This window comes from Candoia aspera, chromosome 15, assembly GCF_035149785.1.
Source record: "Candoia aspera isolate rCanAsp1 chromosome 15, rCanAsp1.hap2, whole genome shotgun sequence".
NCBI classification, from domain to species: domain Eukaryota; kingdom Metazoa; phylum Chordata; class Lepidosauria; order Squamata; family Boidae; genus Candoia; species Candoia aspera.
The window spans coordinates 11,452,125-11,469,051 of NC_086167.1; the positions used below are offsets into that span (position 1 = coordinate 11,452,125).

General features: G+C 45.7%; 1 protein-coding gene across 10 annotated transcripts in view; it reads right to left on the reverse strand.

Annotated features, from left to right (window-relative positions):
- Positions 1-4,515: 4,515 nt before the first annotated feature.
- Positions 4,516-16,927, reverse strand: part of FBRSL1 (fibrosin like 1) — a 529,962-nt gene continuing 517,550 nt past the window's right edge. For 9 of the 10 annotated variants that reach the window (XM_063315893.1, XM_063315886.1, XM_063315889.1 and 6 more), the window contains 4 exons: positions 14,085-14,162; positions 11,547-11,630; positions 9,018-9,246; positions 4,516-6,549 (listed from right to left, as the gene is read on the reverse strand). In XM_063315893.1, coding sequence (XP_063171963.1) covers positions 5,316-6,549; positions 9,018-9,246; positions 11,547-11,630; positions 14,085-14,162 — 1,625 coding nt within the window. In that variant the 3' untranslated portion in view covers positions 4,516-5,315. The remainder of the gene's footprint in view (positions 6,550-9,017; positions 9,247-11,546; positions 11,631-14,084; positions 14,163-16,927) is intronic. The other variant, XM_063315888.1, reaches the window with a different exon arrangement.

A 16,927-nucleotide genomic window follows, 5' to 3' on the forward strand; every position in this document is an offset into this window, starting at 1 on the left:
AACCAAAGAATCAAGGGGGAAGGGCAGGAAGTTGACTTTCTCAGTGTGTTCCACATTTCATAAAAGAGGTATCCCAGATACTGGCTGGAAAACCACAGTTCTCAGGCCCGGAGGGAGGTTCAGCCAACTAGCGTGACAGCAGAATCCAATTGGGCCAGCTTGAAAAACAAAGAAAATGTTTGTCATGCTAACGAAAAGACGAAGTAAAAGGCAGGCACATCCAGATTCGATGCCGGGATGCCCAGCTTTTCTGTCAAAACGGAGCTGTTGCTGACGCAGAGGCAGCAGAGAGATCAACTCAGCAGAAGAGATTTCATGCCTGGTGGAAAACTAACACATTGTGTTGGAAAGCCGTGCTACCTGCTGAAATCTCTGTTGTGGCAACCTTCAAGTGGCTGGAGAGCAGCTAGGAAATCATTAGCAAGATGAAGCGTGTGGATCGGTGTCCCAGTGCCAGAGTCCCAAATTCTCATCACTCGCTGGCTTTGGTCACTGCCTTCAATCTTTGGGGACAGATCTGCTCCAGCAGGAATGCAAGATTGCACGTCCAATGGGCCTCATCTGGGACGATTCAACATGTTATAGTGAAAAAATGCAACAGAGGCGGCTGCAAAACTAGGGAGGGGGCTCTGCAAAAGTCCAGAGGATCACTAGATGGGCGACAAGAGATCCCAAGCCTTCAACTGTAATTTCCAGAGGCCTGCACACTCCATTTGCCCAGGGCATGCAAAGAATCCTTCAGCCAGCCTGCACAGATTAAAGTGTCCTGTAAAATGCAGAAGGTAAACCCTCTGCTTAAGCTGTACGTAGCTTTCATAGTTTTCTTTTTCTTTTAAATAATGCCACTAAACAGCTTTGCTTCCTGCTCTTTCTTCCCTTAGTTAAAGCCTGAAGCCACAGTTTGGATTTTCCATTATGTCCCAAAATGGAAGTCTGCCATTTTATCCTTTCTACCCCTCACCCGGGTCCTTTCTTCCTTGTCACGCAGCAGGCTGCTAGAAACAGCGTGAATCTGATAAAATATCGATCATGGCAGCTTTTATAAGGTTGTGAATTCAGTTACGGCAATGGTCTTTGATATTCTCTGATTTCCTTCAGGAGTTTTCAAGCGAAATTGAGACAGAATTGCTTGGCCAGCAAAAATTCTGGTTTGGGTGAAGACCCTCCATGCTCTGAATTCAGCCACTCTTTCCCAGCTGTGGATTCGATGAAGCGAGCTGCAGCTTGCAAGCGTTTCTGGCTTTTATTAAATGTGTTAGTTGGAAAAGAATGCCAGACGGAAAGGTGCATGACAGAAAGGTGGATGAATTTGATGAATTGGCCCGCAACTGATCAATATTATGCAAACTCATTTTCTCTTGGCTCTGTCTTGTGTAACTGTTTCCTAAAAAACGAAAATGAGGAACTGCAGGATCAATGGCGGGAGCCCCCTTACCTGAGAACAAAGCAAGGTTGTTCTTAGATGTCAAATGGTAGAGAGTCAGCAATTGGATCAAATTAGGTCCCATTACCGGGCAATTTCGGTGTATCAGGAGAAGGATTAAAGCTGTAATGCTTTGGATTTGAGCAAAGTGCTGCTGTACTTTCGATTTGATTCAGACTGCACGGGGCTATGAACTCAGCACCTGCCTACTCCTTATTAAAGCAGTGAAACGTGTTTTCCAAGCTTGCATAGCTGGTGCGAGGGAGCATCCGCTGCAGCCACGCCTTTCTGGAAGCAGATGCAGCTGCTTTAATGAGACGCAGAGTGATGCTGAGCTCCCCAGAGCCATTTCTGAATCCAAAGCATTGAGCAGGTGTGGTAAGGATGCCTTTATCTCTGGCAACAAATTGGCTCTTTGGGGTAGGGTAGACAGCCCCTAGTTCTTTAGCAAATACTTTGCTAATCAAACCCTTGGGTTTGAAAGAAAGGAACAAGAGGAAGAAGAGTTATGACAGCAGCTTTTTTCCAACCCAGAAGTTTCCAGACTTGTGCGCCAACTCCCACAATTCTCCAGCCACACATCTGAGAATGCTGGGAAGGGAAGTCCAGCCACCTAGACAAAGGTAGCCAGCTTGGGACAGGCTGTGTTACAATTATGAGAATTATGGAAAGGAATTGTCAGATTTTTCTGTCTCCCTCGCCTTCCATACTCTGGCGGAGGTGGTAGCAGTTCCGATAAGGACCTGTGTCAACAGTAGGGAATAGAGGTAGCTCAGGGCTGAACTGCTGGGTTCTTGGAGTTCCCCAAGTTGTTTTCCTGCCTGTCTGTAATGGGCAAAAGGAACTTGAGGAACAGGAGGAAGAGGCGGAACCAAGACAACACTCAGATAAAAGGAATCTGAGTCCAGGCAGAACTGTAATTTGAGAAAGCGTCTCAGACGAGGGAGCGGGGAAGCACATTCAGACTTGCCAGATTCTGTTGCTGTAACCTTACAATAAAAGTAGTATCAGCATTCATAACTTTGGTTTCCTAGTCTGGTCTGTTTGAAGGGCTGACCCAACTGAGGAAGGAACCAAACATTCCAGAGCATATCCTCCTCAGTTAACACCCAGATAAGCAGGAAACAACACCATCTACACATCAAGGAAGACACAATAATCAAGGAACCATTAAGGAGGAGACCACACCCCTACCAAGACTAGCAGGGCAAGCTACCAGCGAACTCCACTTTCCCACACCCTGCTGATGTTACCTAGCTTGGCGATGTAATGTCTGCCAGAAAACGACCAAGTTCAGAGAACACCAAGTACCCAAGAGGATTGGCTTCACCAGCTGTCCTAGTAGATGAACACAGTTCCAGCACATGGGTCGGGCAAGCCACATGGCCCATATGCCCCTCTGAACTGCATGGCTCTTTAACGATCCACACCGGCCAAAGGTCTCGCAGTGTTAATAGGCTGAGTGTGTTGGTCAATAAACCATTGACTCTCCTTTTCCCTCCTGCAGCCACTCTGCTCTGACTCAATCTGACACCCAAATGCTTAACTACCTTTTCCCATCTGAAATCAATGCTGGGTTGATCTTCTGTGATCTACAAAGAGCCGGAATGTGACAAAGGACAGGGGATGAATGGGAAGGATGCTTGAGATGGGGCAAGGAAGGAGGAAAAAGATCTTGGAAAGGGAACAGGGCAGGAGATTGACTCAACAGCTGAATGGAACCCCAAATTGCTGCTGCCACTGCAGCTTTTGGTTCACTCCTCTGGTGCTTATGGTGGAAACCTCACACACCAAACCATAAATGTCGGGTCACTGGTATTACCAGTGGAGCTGAATCACAGACACTCCAGTAGCCAGAGATCTCAAATCTGGAAATCATCCAAAGGCACACTCTCTCTCAGTCATCCTGAGGGACCATGTAAGAAATGAAGCCACCAACCAACAATGCTGCAACCAACAATAGCCTGTAAAATCTCCAAATGGCAATTGAGTTGGTTCGGGCACATTTGCACAACAAATCCAGTCTGCTCCCCAAACTACTCCAGAATTTGCTGCTCTGCAGAATACAATCCCAGGATAGAAAGTTCAACGCAGGGCACCAAGGACAACCTGAAGAAGGCCAACTGAACCTCATCTAGCCTGCTGTAGACGGTTAAGCTGCAATGACAGCAGCGGACAAGACACTTCGGCCGGGCATCGTATCAAACACCTGTGGCCTGCTTTGAAACCACGCTCAGCTACCTTGTGCACTCGGGAGATCAAGTTCATGGAAAGAAAATGGTCACGTGTTTGAGTCAATTGGAAAGTGGAACAAAAACTGGCTTGTTCTCGGAGTCAAGCTAGGTGGGGTGGGGTGTGACACTGCACTCAGAGAGAGTTGGTGTCTGTTACCCTTCCAGGGTAGGTACTACATACACAGCTGGATGGTTGTGATTCCACCCTCTGATCTAGCTGTGGGCAGAGATCTTTGGGGCAAAAACTCGTTTTCATGCCTGCCCACTTTCTCTGCCCAACCAGCCAGTCAAAAGACCTCTTCAGAAACATCTCTCAATTAGTGTTCCATTCAACAGCAGGAAAGCAGAAGCAGCCTTCTGGAAAACACGAAAGAAATGAAAAGAAAGCTAAAGAAAATAGGGTGCCACCTTTCCCACCCCAAGTGCCCCCCAAACCCTCCAAGCAGGATGTGGAAGGAAGGAAACATCTGAATGGTTGCAACCTATATAATATAGTTTGGCCATTTTCACGAGGTATTGTGGCCACGTTGCGTCTCTCAACATAGGTCCCTTGTTGGTGCATGTTTTTCGTTCCAACTGACAATGGAATCATTACCTATTCTCCTTTAAATTCAGGTGGCACCGTATGACGAATAAGCAATTCCTGCAAACTCTTTGCTTCCCAACCCACATGTTAATAAGGCCACCTCCAAGTTTCCTGTGCACTAGAAGGCTATACACTCCAATTAACACCTACGTTGCGTTTATACCAGTAGTTTTTTTTTCCTCCAGACACTGAAGAGGACTGAGTTGGAATAATGTTAACCAATCACCAGAGAGTGGTTCTAGAAACCGTTTTTTTTATAAAGTCTACCTATGTTAAGAATTCAATATTGGTGTACATTTATATTAACAGAATATTTACATGTTGCTTTCTTTTGTTGCTGTTTTTAAAACAAGAAGTAAAAAAAATCCTAATTTCTCCATAATATAAGGCAAAAAACAAAGTTTTTGTACATTATTATTATTATTAATTATTATTATTATTAATTATTTTTAATATATATCTGTAACTTCAGTTCCAAAGTACCAGAGAAACCAGTGGCCTCAATTCAGGAACCTCACAGTGGACTGTATGAAACTACAGTTATCTCCATAAATAATACTTTTTAAGAATCCCTGGATGTATGTTTTTTTTTAAAACTTCAGGATCTGAGGCCACAAAATTTAAAACTAGAAACAAAAGCTTTTTTTTTCTTTTTTCTTTTTTTTTTGTCTGTGAATAAAGAGCACAAAATTAAAAAAAAATACATTCATTAAAAACGTTCCTTGCATTTGGGGAAAAAAATGTACAAACTCGGTAATATTTTAACTCAGCACAGAAGCAAAGAAAAACAAAAAACAAAACAAAACAAAAATCAAGACCTATATATTAAATTTTCCATTTTTCAGCAACCGTGTGGTTGAACGGTTTGCAACCTCTGACGCCCTCTTCTGCACCCCCCACATTCCCTCTCCCCCACCCCAATCACTTCTGGAACTGTGCTTAATTTCTACAAATTTTACGGTTTAAAAAAAAAAAAGTTTACAGCAGTGCATTTTTAAAAGATTTCCCCCATTCCCCGTACTTCTATATTTACAGGCGAGTTTTAAAATTCATCCTGTGGACTGGCCACGGACTATCGTGCCTCGACTTCTTTGGGGTTTCTAGAAGGAGAATAGTCTCGGGACTCCGAGTTCGTGAGTGGCGTAGTCCGGCGGGGGGAGGAGGGTCTTGTACTACTGGCCGGGACCAGTGGGGGTGGAGCACTGAGCGCGGCGGTGGGGGGGTTCCTGTTCAAAATCCCATTGTGCATGGCGGCTGAAGGGCTGAGTCTAGGGTAGTGCATCCCGCTGAGATGAGACATGAAGGATGGCACGTGGGCCAGGTGGCTTTCAATGGGGGACGAGTGCAAGTGGTGCATCCTGGCACGCTCAAGTTCTTCCCGTAAGTGCAACCTCTCCCTCTCCTCGGCTTGCCTGAGCCGCTCCTGTTCTCGGCGGGCTTCCAGAAGGTTCTCATGGTTGTAGTCGTGGGGCTCCCTGTCCCTGTAGGAGCGCTCGTGGTCGTAAAATCCAGAGGTGGTGGGGAATCTATGGATGGGGTCGGCTCGGAGCTGGAAGTCCATCCGGCGATGCAAATCTAAGCTCCGGTAGGCATCTCGTAAGGGGTCCCTCACCGGGTCCCAGGAAAACCCTGGATGGGGCAGTCTCTCCCTTCCTGATAGTGGGTTCATGCCCATCAGCGGGGTCATCATTCTGCTCCGTTCCAAAACGTTCATGTTGTTCATCTGATGGACACTGCCCATAGAGATGGGCATGGTGGCCGCCATGGAATGGGGCAATGGTAATCCATGCAAAGAAGGAGGTGGCGGGTGCTCTACACTTCTAGGATGCTGTGAAGGTTCTGAGCTCACCACCAAGACATCACTCTCCTCTTTGCGCTCCTCTTTGACTTTGATGTCATTCTTAATCTTCTGAAGGTCAGTCAGAAGCTCTGGCTTTCTCTCCACATCCTTGTTCATCAGGTTGCTGAGTTTCAAACTCTCACTCAAGGCAGGCTTGCTGTATGGAGAGACAGACTGGATGACTGGCTTGGTGCTGTCCTCAAGAGATCTCTTTTCATGGCTTGGTGATTCCTTCACCGGGGAGCGGCTTTCTTTGATCTTCTGGTCCGTGACTGGAGGAGGATCTCTGAGCCGGTCAGGAATCTCTCTCTCCAGATCTTTAGACCTTTCTCGGTCGAGGGCAACTTGCCGGGTGGAATCGCTTGCAGCCTGGCTGTTGCTACGAATGAGGTTGCTGATCTGGTGAGTCACAGGAGCTGAAGCGGGCGAGGATCGGTTTGAATGCCTACTTTTATCCAGAAGATCCCTGGAGGAAAATAGATTGAGTTATGTTGGTGGCACGGGTAACCGTTTTGAATTATTACTCGACACAGTTGGTAAACTTAATTATATACTAGGTATTACCAGCCCTTTTCGCACAGACACTTTTTTTCTGGAACCTGTTTCACCCGCTGAAAAAAAGAATATCGAACATTCGAAAGGAGAAGACAGTGTTCTACTCAGAACCTTGGAAAGATGTCTCTCCATGGGTCTGCAATCACTCGTCCCACTCCTTAAGTGTTTTTTTTGTAACAAATCTCTTTCGCCAACCTACTACTGATCTATTTTCTGAAGCCTCCCCAGCAGTCAACTCATGGCTGGCAGCAAAAGATCACTCTTGGCAGGGCATGGGTATCTTCTATTGTGCTAAAATTAATAGCAAGGCTGAACACGCGTGGTATAAGAGAAACATTGGACGATTGTCGCAAATACACCAGCAACACCCCCCCCGGCGGCCGAAGAAATTCATTGTAATTGGGCTGAATATACCCAAACACACAATTACTTAATCTGCGTGCTTTACTCCGAGGGCAATCTTTCTGGAGATTTCCCAGAATTCCTTGTGGCCAGGCCTCCAGCTCAGAAGCACTGACCTCTCTTTGGCTGACATGCTTTAGAAAGGACTAGCAAAAATTTATTCCAGAATGAATGACTGGGTGGATTGGCGGGTAGGAAAGATAACACTTTTTCTGGGAGATGCCAGATGGTTCCTTCCCCCAACACTTTCCCAAATGAAAGGTCTCTAAAATCCAGATGAGGTTTTCATTGGAAACACTGAAGCCAGTAGGTAATTTTATAGTTAATACCAAGCTGCTTTCAGTGGCAGAATTTTGTTTTGTTCATTCGTTCATTCATTCAATCAATCTGCATAGCCAATTTGTATTTTTAAGCACAGGATTAAATGCTTGGGCTGAGCTCAACTTCTGGTGTTTTTCTGGTCCTATCCGTGTCATTTTCTTGGAATATGTTAAGTGATTTGCTATTCCTTCTACAGTTTCCCAAACTAAGCTACTCTCTTAAGATTCTCTGGAGTCTCCCTTCCAAATACTAACCAAGCCTGACCCTACACAGCCTTTTTTTACAAGGTTGGCTGGTCATACGTTGATCCAAGCAAGTCCAGAGTTTCCCTAGGAGCAACTGCCCACTGTTGGCATCCCAACAGTTTTCCCAGGAAGGCTGTTGGGTGCAGCGTCAGCAGGGAACGTGATCGGCAAACAGCGGAGTCAGCAAAGGGAGTGAAAGTGGTAGGTGTCTAACCTTTTAGACCCTGGAATCAGGACTCAGATTTCTTCTAGGAGTGGGCAGCTAGGTGCTCTGGACCAGATTCAGACTGGGTTTATTTCCCCTTATATTAATTGATTTCAATGTTAGTTTCATTTCAATCTTATTTCATGCCTTTAGGGCTGGCTGATGACCAAAGAAAGTAATTTCATGTCATTTCCACCTGTTCTGTCTTCACCAATGACATAATGATGGGCCACAAAGAGTCAACTCAATTCCCTTGAATCATGAGGCCCCACCAAGTCCTCCAGAGGGCCTTCTGGGACTGACAGATTGTGATGCCACTTCCCAATTTTATAATTTTCAGCTTTGTCTTTTATTCATCATGCAATTTTCGACTGGTAGCTTCTCTGCCATCATCTATTGTGGTGAAAGAGCTCGCTGTGCAAAATTCTCCTTCTCTACCTTCTTTTTAGATGCCTGTCATGGCCTCCAGTCTGCCCCTCACCCGTAGTGAGTAGCAACAGTTTGTCAGATAGTTGAAATGCTCCTCAGTCCCCAGGATAATCCTAAATTCTTACTCAGCTTGTGGACTTGGAATGCTGAAGGAACGATGCAATCCCTGAGGTGGATTTGCTTAATATGTTCCGGTCAACTTCGCTTGATAAATGCTTGTGAGCAAAAATGCAAGGACTAAGTTCACCTAAGGTGCTACGTATTAGGATGGACTAGTGTGGTGGTGAAAGGGACGCGGTGGTGCTGCGGGTTAAACCGCTGAGCTGCTGGGCTTGCCGATCGGAAGGTCGGCGGTTTGAATCTGCGTGACGGGGTGAGCTCCCATTGCTAGTCCCAGCTTCTGCCAACCTAGCAGTTCAAAAACATGCAAATGTGAGTAGATTAATAGGCACCGCTTTGGTGGGCAGGTAACGGCATTCCGTTTAGTTGTGCCGGCCACATGACCACAGAGGAAGTGTCTATGGACAAACGCTGGCTCTTCGGCTTTGAAACAGAGATGAGCACCGCCCCCTAGAGTCGGACACGACTGGACTTCATGTCAAGGGAAACCTTTACCTTTACCTAATGTGGTGGTGTGATTCACACCACAGGCTAAGGTACTGGGTGAGTTCCCACAACATACTGAACCCCAAAACACCCCAAAACAATGTAGACTGGTCTGGTTTTTTGAACGCTAAGTGCACCATTACATTTTAGGAAGACGCTCATCTCCCTTACCTCTCCTTCTCTCTCTCTTCTTTACTGGAGGAAAGATCCCTCTTCTCGGAGTCTCGATCCCTGTCATGATTCGTCACGGAGGAACTCCGTTCGGAGTCACCCAGCTTGGGCCACTGAGGCGGCGTTGGGAACGATGGTGGCGTTCGGTGCAAACGGTTCCACGGCTCGTGTGGGCTGCTGAAGCTCTGAAGGTTTGAACCATCTTTGTGAGCGAAGATGCTACTGTGACCTAGAAACCGAGAGAAAGGGGTGGGAAGATCTGGTTAGCTCCTTAATGCCCTCCACTTGAATAGAAGGGCATTTAGTCTTACGTAAGATCTGCAAAAAGGCCCATTACCAGCCCATTTATAGTTTTTTTTTCAGTCTGGAAAAAGAGAAAGAGGGGAGGGGGGGAAAGACACTTAGAAACAGTAATAGTGAGATAGCTCTGTGGATTGAAAGAGGAGCCATTTAAAGTCTCTGCAGGAAAAGAAACCCTTGAAATCTGAATAACTACATGGATGTAATGAGGCCATTTGCTCTAAAGATTGCAGGTGAGCCCCAAATCGCCCTGTTCCCTGCTGTGATACCCAGAGCTAAACGGGGCCTATTGAGACTGCTACTGACTTTTCTTATGAGAATGCAACTCATTAAACATGATCAACTGTCTATGATGGAAAGCAGTGATGGAGATCTTTGATTGGGGGATGAATGGGCTGAATTTGAGCACAATAATTTGGATCATGAGCATTCCTCTTCTCTACAAACTTGTTCTGTCAGCAACTCACAATTCTGTTTGCCGTTCGGCCTTCCCTAGCCTGGTGTTCCCCAGATGTGTTGGGACGGCACTTCCCAGGATTCCTAGCTGGAACAGCTACTGGATGGGGAATTCTGGGAGTTCCTGTCTCACTGCATCTGAAGAAGTTGGGGAAGGGCGATGTAGCTTAATGGAAGGAGAACATGATCTCCTAGATGTCCTTGGTATTAAGGAAAATAGCCCCAAGAATGGAGAGATGATGGCTTTGCGGCATGGGCCCTGTTTTCTGGGCCTACCAAATGCTTTCGAAAATTCTGTTTTTTTGGTCTGTATCTATGGCTGCATACAAAGACACAATCCTTAAAACATGTATCTTTAGTTCCAGTCCCAACACGCATCGCAATGCATGCTATGCTATCTCTTTGGCTCCACTAACTTCCCTTCCACGGAGATGCACACTTTGCTTTGCGAGCGCTTTCTCTTATTTATGAGCCCCAATCCAGCAGGCCTTCTTTCCAGAAAGCTGGGTCCAGTTAAGGGAGCCCTTGTTAATATCTCCACCCTATTTTTGGATGATGCAAGCATGCTCTTGTGAGATGGCGTAGCATTTGAACAGCCCTACGTTTGCAAGACTGGAATTCAAGCGTGTGAGTCTATGTCTAGCTACTCTTTTCTTGATACAATAATCAGCGTGTGCAGAGTGATTTTCAAATGACCATGTGGCCACACAAGAATAAGGAGAACTGCTGGGCCACCCTTAGATTAGCCAGGTCAGCATGGTCTGAAGGAAAAACAGAATGTTCCAATGCTCCCTGGGATGTTTTGTCCTCTCAAATGGCACATTTTGCACATCCTAATATAGGAAAAAGTTATGTTGGAAAAGGTGAGCTAGGGAAGAGGTCAAGCTCTGTGGGTCAATCATTCTACCTTCAGACTTCTATCCTGGGATGAAGAGACCCTGGCTGCTTAACGCAGGCCCCTGCTTGGCAACCTGGTGTCCTCCAGATGTTTTGAACATCAGCTCCCTTCCTTATGAACCTCAATCCGGCAGGTCTTCTTTTCGGAAAGCTCGATCCAATTAAGCAAATCCTGTTAGCATCCCAGCATGGCCAACGGCAAGGGCTGTGGGAGTCACAGTCCAAAATATCTGGAGATCATCCAGTTCCCTCCCCCTCCAAAACTGAGCTGGACAGACGGACAGCTTGACTGAAAGTACAGAGCTAACCCAACCTAATTTAATTTGCTTGCATTTCTACGACTGCTTGAAAGAAGTCACAAAATAAGTGTGTTTGTTTGCATTTCACCGGGCTGAAAAGCTACATCAGGTGTCATTAGATTGCCTTAATCAACCCAGGAGAGAGAGAGAGAAAAAAGTCCTGGATTCTGCCCACCCTATGTTCACTTGCCTCAACAGCTGATGCCATTCAATGGGCATCTATCTGCCTGTTATCTGGCTCCAAGCTCTTCCAATAAGGTGGTGGATCCTGAAGCACCATTCATGCTTCTTCCTCAAACCTTGGACTTGAGGCCCCAAGGATGGTTAAAAGGGAGGGAGAGATTTTGTCAGCCCCCACTTTTCTCTGGAAAGTGAGCTGAAGTCCACCAGTGGTAGACACAGAACATCAATTATGGAAAGCCCCCTACGGAAACTTGGAATGTTTTAACTGCAGTGATTTGTTGGGACGTTTTAAGAAGTTGCTCTGCTTTAAACAAATGGCCACTGGCTGCTTTCGATAGGAGCATGTGGCTTCCCTGTGAGAGGAGCTAGTCTGCAGGAACCCAGCCGTACTTACTCAAAGTATGACTGCCTAATCCGCCAAAGGCATTGCTGCTTAAGTTTCCAAGGCCGCTGAAGGTGCTTGACCTGCTAAATGGATCTGGAAAGGCAAACAGGGTTTTAGCCGGCATTTAGCCAAGAATGCTGGAAAATGAAATGTATCCCCTTCTACCCGCCCCCTTATTTATTTATTTATTTCATGGTTTGAATCCAAGTAGGATTAGGCCAGACTTTCAGCTAATCCTTCTCCCTGCAAGGCCGTTGCACAGAACATTCCCAGCAGGTTAAAAATGGAGAATGGATCAGCGCACTTACTGCACGGAAACAGGTGCTGGAGTTAAGCTCGGTGCGTGCCAGAAGGGAGAGGGGAGCCAAATGTTCGCGGCCAAAGAGCCAGAATGGCTAACGCAGCCACCAAGCTGAAACCTGAGCAGCTCCGAATTGCAAGAGCGAAATAAAAAGCTGTGAAATGGTTTCTAGTGGGACGAATCATTGAGGACAAACCAAAAGGAGGAGGGCCCATGATGAAATCACAGGAAGGCATAATGGGGGGGGGGGGGCTTTGAGATACTGATTCTTTCTCTCTCCCCAGCCCCACTCTTGACTGTCTTGGTTAAATTCCATTTTATGGGCCCAAGTAGAGAGCAAGAATTGGGCAAAATCTAGAAATGATATTTGGGGATAGCAAGGGACAGTGGCATCATCGTGAAACCACATTGTTTACTGAAAATGGGATCCTTGGAACGTCTACCTTTTCTCTATCATTTTAATTTTTCTCTCCCTTTGTTTGTGGTGCTTGTGGAAGCTCCACCTCTACAAAAGACAACTTCACCCCAAGGAGCAAAACTGAATGATTTGTTCTGGCAGCGCAAACAAGACAGACGAGCGTGATGGAGTCATTATTTAAGCTCATGTTGTTGGCTATGAATGTAGCACTGCTTGACCACTGCAGAATACAAACTGGTGCTTGTAAAAATGAAGACCATATTCTGCCTAGGAATAGACAGATTAATAATTTAATTAGGCTGGAATGATGGCTCTCCTAAGCTTAATTTAAAGACAGGCCAGATGGTTAGGGCTGGTGCTGAATCCGCACCATTTATGGAAGTCTATGAATTATGCCACAGAGACTCTGACCAGCAAGGAATATTTCTTGGTAAATGACCAGCTGGGCTGAAACTGACATTTTTCTACAAGCTGCATCAACAATTTGCCTTAATGTGTCTAGTTTGTGGGTTAATTATTGTGTCCTTCACCTGCCCTAACCATGGTAACTACTTGAGAAGACCCACCATTTGCTAGGCACCTAGCTTGTCCCAAATCTCCCACCAGAACCAGCCAACACAGTTTAAAGCAAAAGTTGTTATCTACGACAGGGATGGGTGGCTGTACTGAAGGCTTGGAAATCTCATCTTCAAATCTGTGTCTCCCCCCTTAAGAGAGCTTGAAAGTTACTTCAGAAACATGATCAAGATTTTGAGATACCAAGGAGGCAAATTTACCCAAGCATGGCTTCATCATTGGCACTGAAAAGCAGGACTCTCCAAGATCAGAAGTTCATCTTGGACAACTAGATCAAGGAGTCACACAATGGAGGATGGAGGCACTCTTATGTTCATCCTGCCCTGATTATCAGAACTATTTGACTGGCCATCAGCTAAAAGGACTTCTCAGTTTCTCAGCTCATGGAATATGAGAATATAGTGTTCTGTATACCGTGTCTGCAAGCTTAGGTTGTCCACTCAGATTTCAGCATCCATCAGGGCATTCTGGAGAGTACAATGCCATATATTGACAGATCTGTGTGCCTGTGGTATTTGAGATCTCCCCCTTTTCCTGACTGGGATTCTGGAAACTGGAAGGCAATGGCTAGGTTAACCTACTTCTAATTTGTTCCAGCATGAGCTGCGTTCACCCATCACGCATAGCCGAGTGATGGAGTCAACTAACTTTCTGGCTTCACACAATGCACTGAATCATAACTGAACCAAAGATGGTGGGACTGCATAACCCACTCGACTACAAAAAAAACAACAACAAGTCAAAGTTAACCAGCTGTGGGAACACAGCCCTGTTTTGCTCTTCCAGTGACCTGTCTTAGCGTGCTGTGTGAATATGGCCATGAAGTTTCACTGAGAAGAGCTATATTCCCCATGCTGCTTGGGAGCAATCCCTGAAACTTTGACACTGAGAAAAGAAACCAAGGATTTCTTTTTCACTCTGACATTCTTGGAAATGCTGGTGGTTTTTCCAAGGGCAAATAAATCTGATTCGATGCCTGATTTTAGAAGGCAGTCTGAATGTTTTTTTCAGCTTAAGAGAGTAATTTTGTCCAGGTTCTATTCTATTCTAAGCAGCATCTACCTAGAAACAGATTTTCCAAGACAGCTGGGAATGTTACATAGCAACTGCTCTTCCAGTGGAGCTTAAAGTTATCACAGCCCTTCTGTGCATCAGAGTCTTCCTTTTCCTTTCTTGTTCCTGATGCATGAGAAGTCAAGACATACATCAAGCAGACTGGGAAATGGGGAAGATAGCGCTGACTTACACCTACCTGCCAAATGGCTGGTGGGCAGGAAGCTGCTATGATGAGGTGAGGGTCCAAATGGAGTGGCGTTTGGATGGGCAGATCCTGCAGGAGCAACATCAACAAGAAAATAAGCTTGTAGCATTATCTGAGAAAAATATTTGGGGAGGGAGGGAGGGAGGGAGGGAGGGAGGGAGGGAGGAAGGAAACATAGATTTAATGATTGGGGGAGAGAAATTTGAATGGCATACTCATGTCCTTGGGCTGGGAATCACGGAATCTCTTTTCAGACTGTCTAAACAGATTCCTGAAGGCCTTTACACTCAGATCCGATGATTGGCCAGAGGGCTTTCAAGTTTCCTAGGAACTTAGAAATAATCCCTGCTCCTGAGGGATGGTTAAAAGTGAGTTCATTCATCCATCTTCCTTGCCTCTACAAACAGGCCATCATACACCAACGTATTATGGAAACTGGATGTTGGCTACAATTTGTCAGGGAGGTAAATTCAGACTCCAAAGCAGGGAGCTGGTGGGAAGCATGTCACTAATTTGCCTTATTTTCCTGATTGCCTTAACCTGAAGTACTTGGACTTGTACAAATATCTAATGTGTATGTGTATGTAATGTGTATGTAACTGGAGACATGTATGTTAGCAAATGGGGTTGAGTAAGATTAACAAGTGAATGTTAAAATCTTACAAATGACAGCAGGTGGGAGAAAGCCACCTGGGAGGAAGGAGGTAAGACTTATGGAGCTACACAGAAGGTGCACCGCTAGCTCTCTCTCAAATGCGGAGCAATTCATGAGTAGGAAAAGATTGACATCTACTACTAGTGTCTGTACATTGCAGGTGTACAGAGTGAATCACAGCAAAGCTATTTTTTTCCCCCAAGGACACTTATCTGCCATTATTCCCCCCCACCCCCACCCCCACTGAAAGTCCTTGCTACGATTTTGAAGGAGCCCTGAGAAGGCTGGGGAGATTCTTGGCCACCCCCTGGCCTTACTCCTGCACGGGCCCTTCACCACTGGGGGATCTGAAAGTGATTGAGCGAACTGGCTCCAAGCAAATAGGAAAACCAGTTAAGGCACCTCCATGTGGGGTGGGGGGGTAGGAAGCAGCCCTGGAGAATGGCACCCAGTGTTATCAATGCACGTTGCAACTTGCTCGCTGCCTTGAGATGGATGGAGGCTGTCATCCCATAAATCCTTTAGGATTTCAGAAGGTGCATAACAGATGGCCAATTTCTTCAAAGGAGACGTCTTACCAACTTGACTACGTGGGGCCGATAATAAGGAGGAGGAGGAAGGAAGGAAAGGTGTCCTCTGGAGAAAAACCAGGGATGTCACCGTGGGCTGTCAGGGAGCTATTAAACAGAACATTTCCCAGCAGCTGAACATCCATCCCAGGGATGAGAGAGCCTAAGATAACTTATGTCTTTGGTGATAACATGCAGCGGGGCAGAAGCCGTGTTTCTCAGTGGCTGCCCTCTCGTTCAGCGAGGCAAGGAGGAAGCCTCAGATTCTGGAAATCCAAAGATTTATTCCTTCCTCTGTAGAGTCACCATGTTTGTTCATCCCTTCTCTGCCGATAGCCAACTTTAGTGAGATTTACTGCCTGATGGCTCTGTGTATTCACAGATGGAAAGGAATGATTTACAAGCCACATGGGGCTTCGGATTGGATTCTGAAAAGGTATTTTGGAGCATCAGGAACACACCTGCCAGAGACTCATGAAAGATGCCGTATCTGTTTCCTGCAGGATCCAGGGCACTTTTTTTTAGAATAGAATAGAATAGAATAGAATAGAAGTCCAGCTGAATCCACAGGGCTTTTAGCAGGAGGTGAAGTGAAAACCTCCAAAATTTGTCTTTTACACACCACCAATGTAAAGTCAGAACTCTTACATTCCACTGTCTGTAATGGTGCCTGCGCATAATAAGTGCATTTAGAACTGCCACTTGATGAAACTTATTCTTAAACTATAACAAAATCACTTATTGTACTAATAAGTACATGAGGGAACAAACCTGTTTAAAATGCAGTTCTTCTATGGGATCCCAAATCCAGCCAAATTTTCACTCATACTAGCTCTGCAAGCTGGTTCCAGTCAACAAGTGGTACCTCATGTTGGGGTATCATCTGGACCCTTGCAATGTGCTGTACATGAGGATGCCCTTGAGGACCCTCCAGATGCTTCAATTGGTTCAGGATTCAGCAGCCCAGCTGTTGGTGGGTACTCCCTGATAAGAGTATGTGACACTTCTACTTTAGGCCCTGCACCAGCTCCCTCTTAGCTTCTGAGTGCAATTCAAAGTCTTGATTTTGACCTTGAAAGCCATACATGTTTGGTACCAGAGCGCTGGCAGGATTGCCTTCTCCAACTGTGCAAATCAGATGTTCCAGGAGAACCTGCTAGGGTCCCCCGACTTTCACAAAATAAAGAGGGCGGAGGTTCATGGGTGCCGTATCTTGGGTGCTGTATCTACTCTGTGGAATAACCTCCCGGAGATACAATCATCCCCGCTTTGCTAGCATTTCAGACGTTGCTTAAGACAGAACTGTTTACAGAGCCATTTGATTTCTGATTGCCACCATCCATTCCTTGCTTTTTATGCATTTTGTTATACTTGCCTATTTGAGTTTTATTTCATTATATGGTGGACTTAATTCTGCAAGCCACTGAGAGTCATTTGGTTGTGGTGGAGAGCAAATCGAATGCATAAATAAACAAATAATTCAAGCATGGGTGTATATATATAATTTTGAAGTCTGGCATTCCCAAATCCTTGAGCAAAATGCTCTTTCGACCAGGACAATCCCATGGCTAAGGAAAAAGAAATCTTTCTGACAGCATTCTCAAACATAT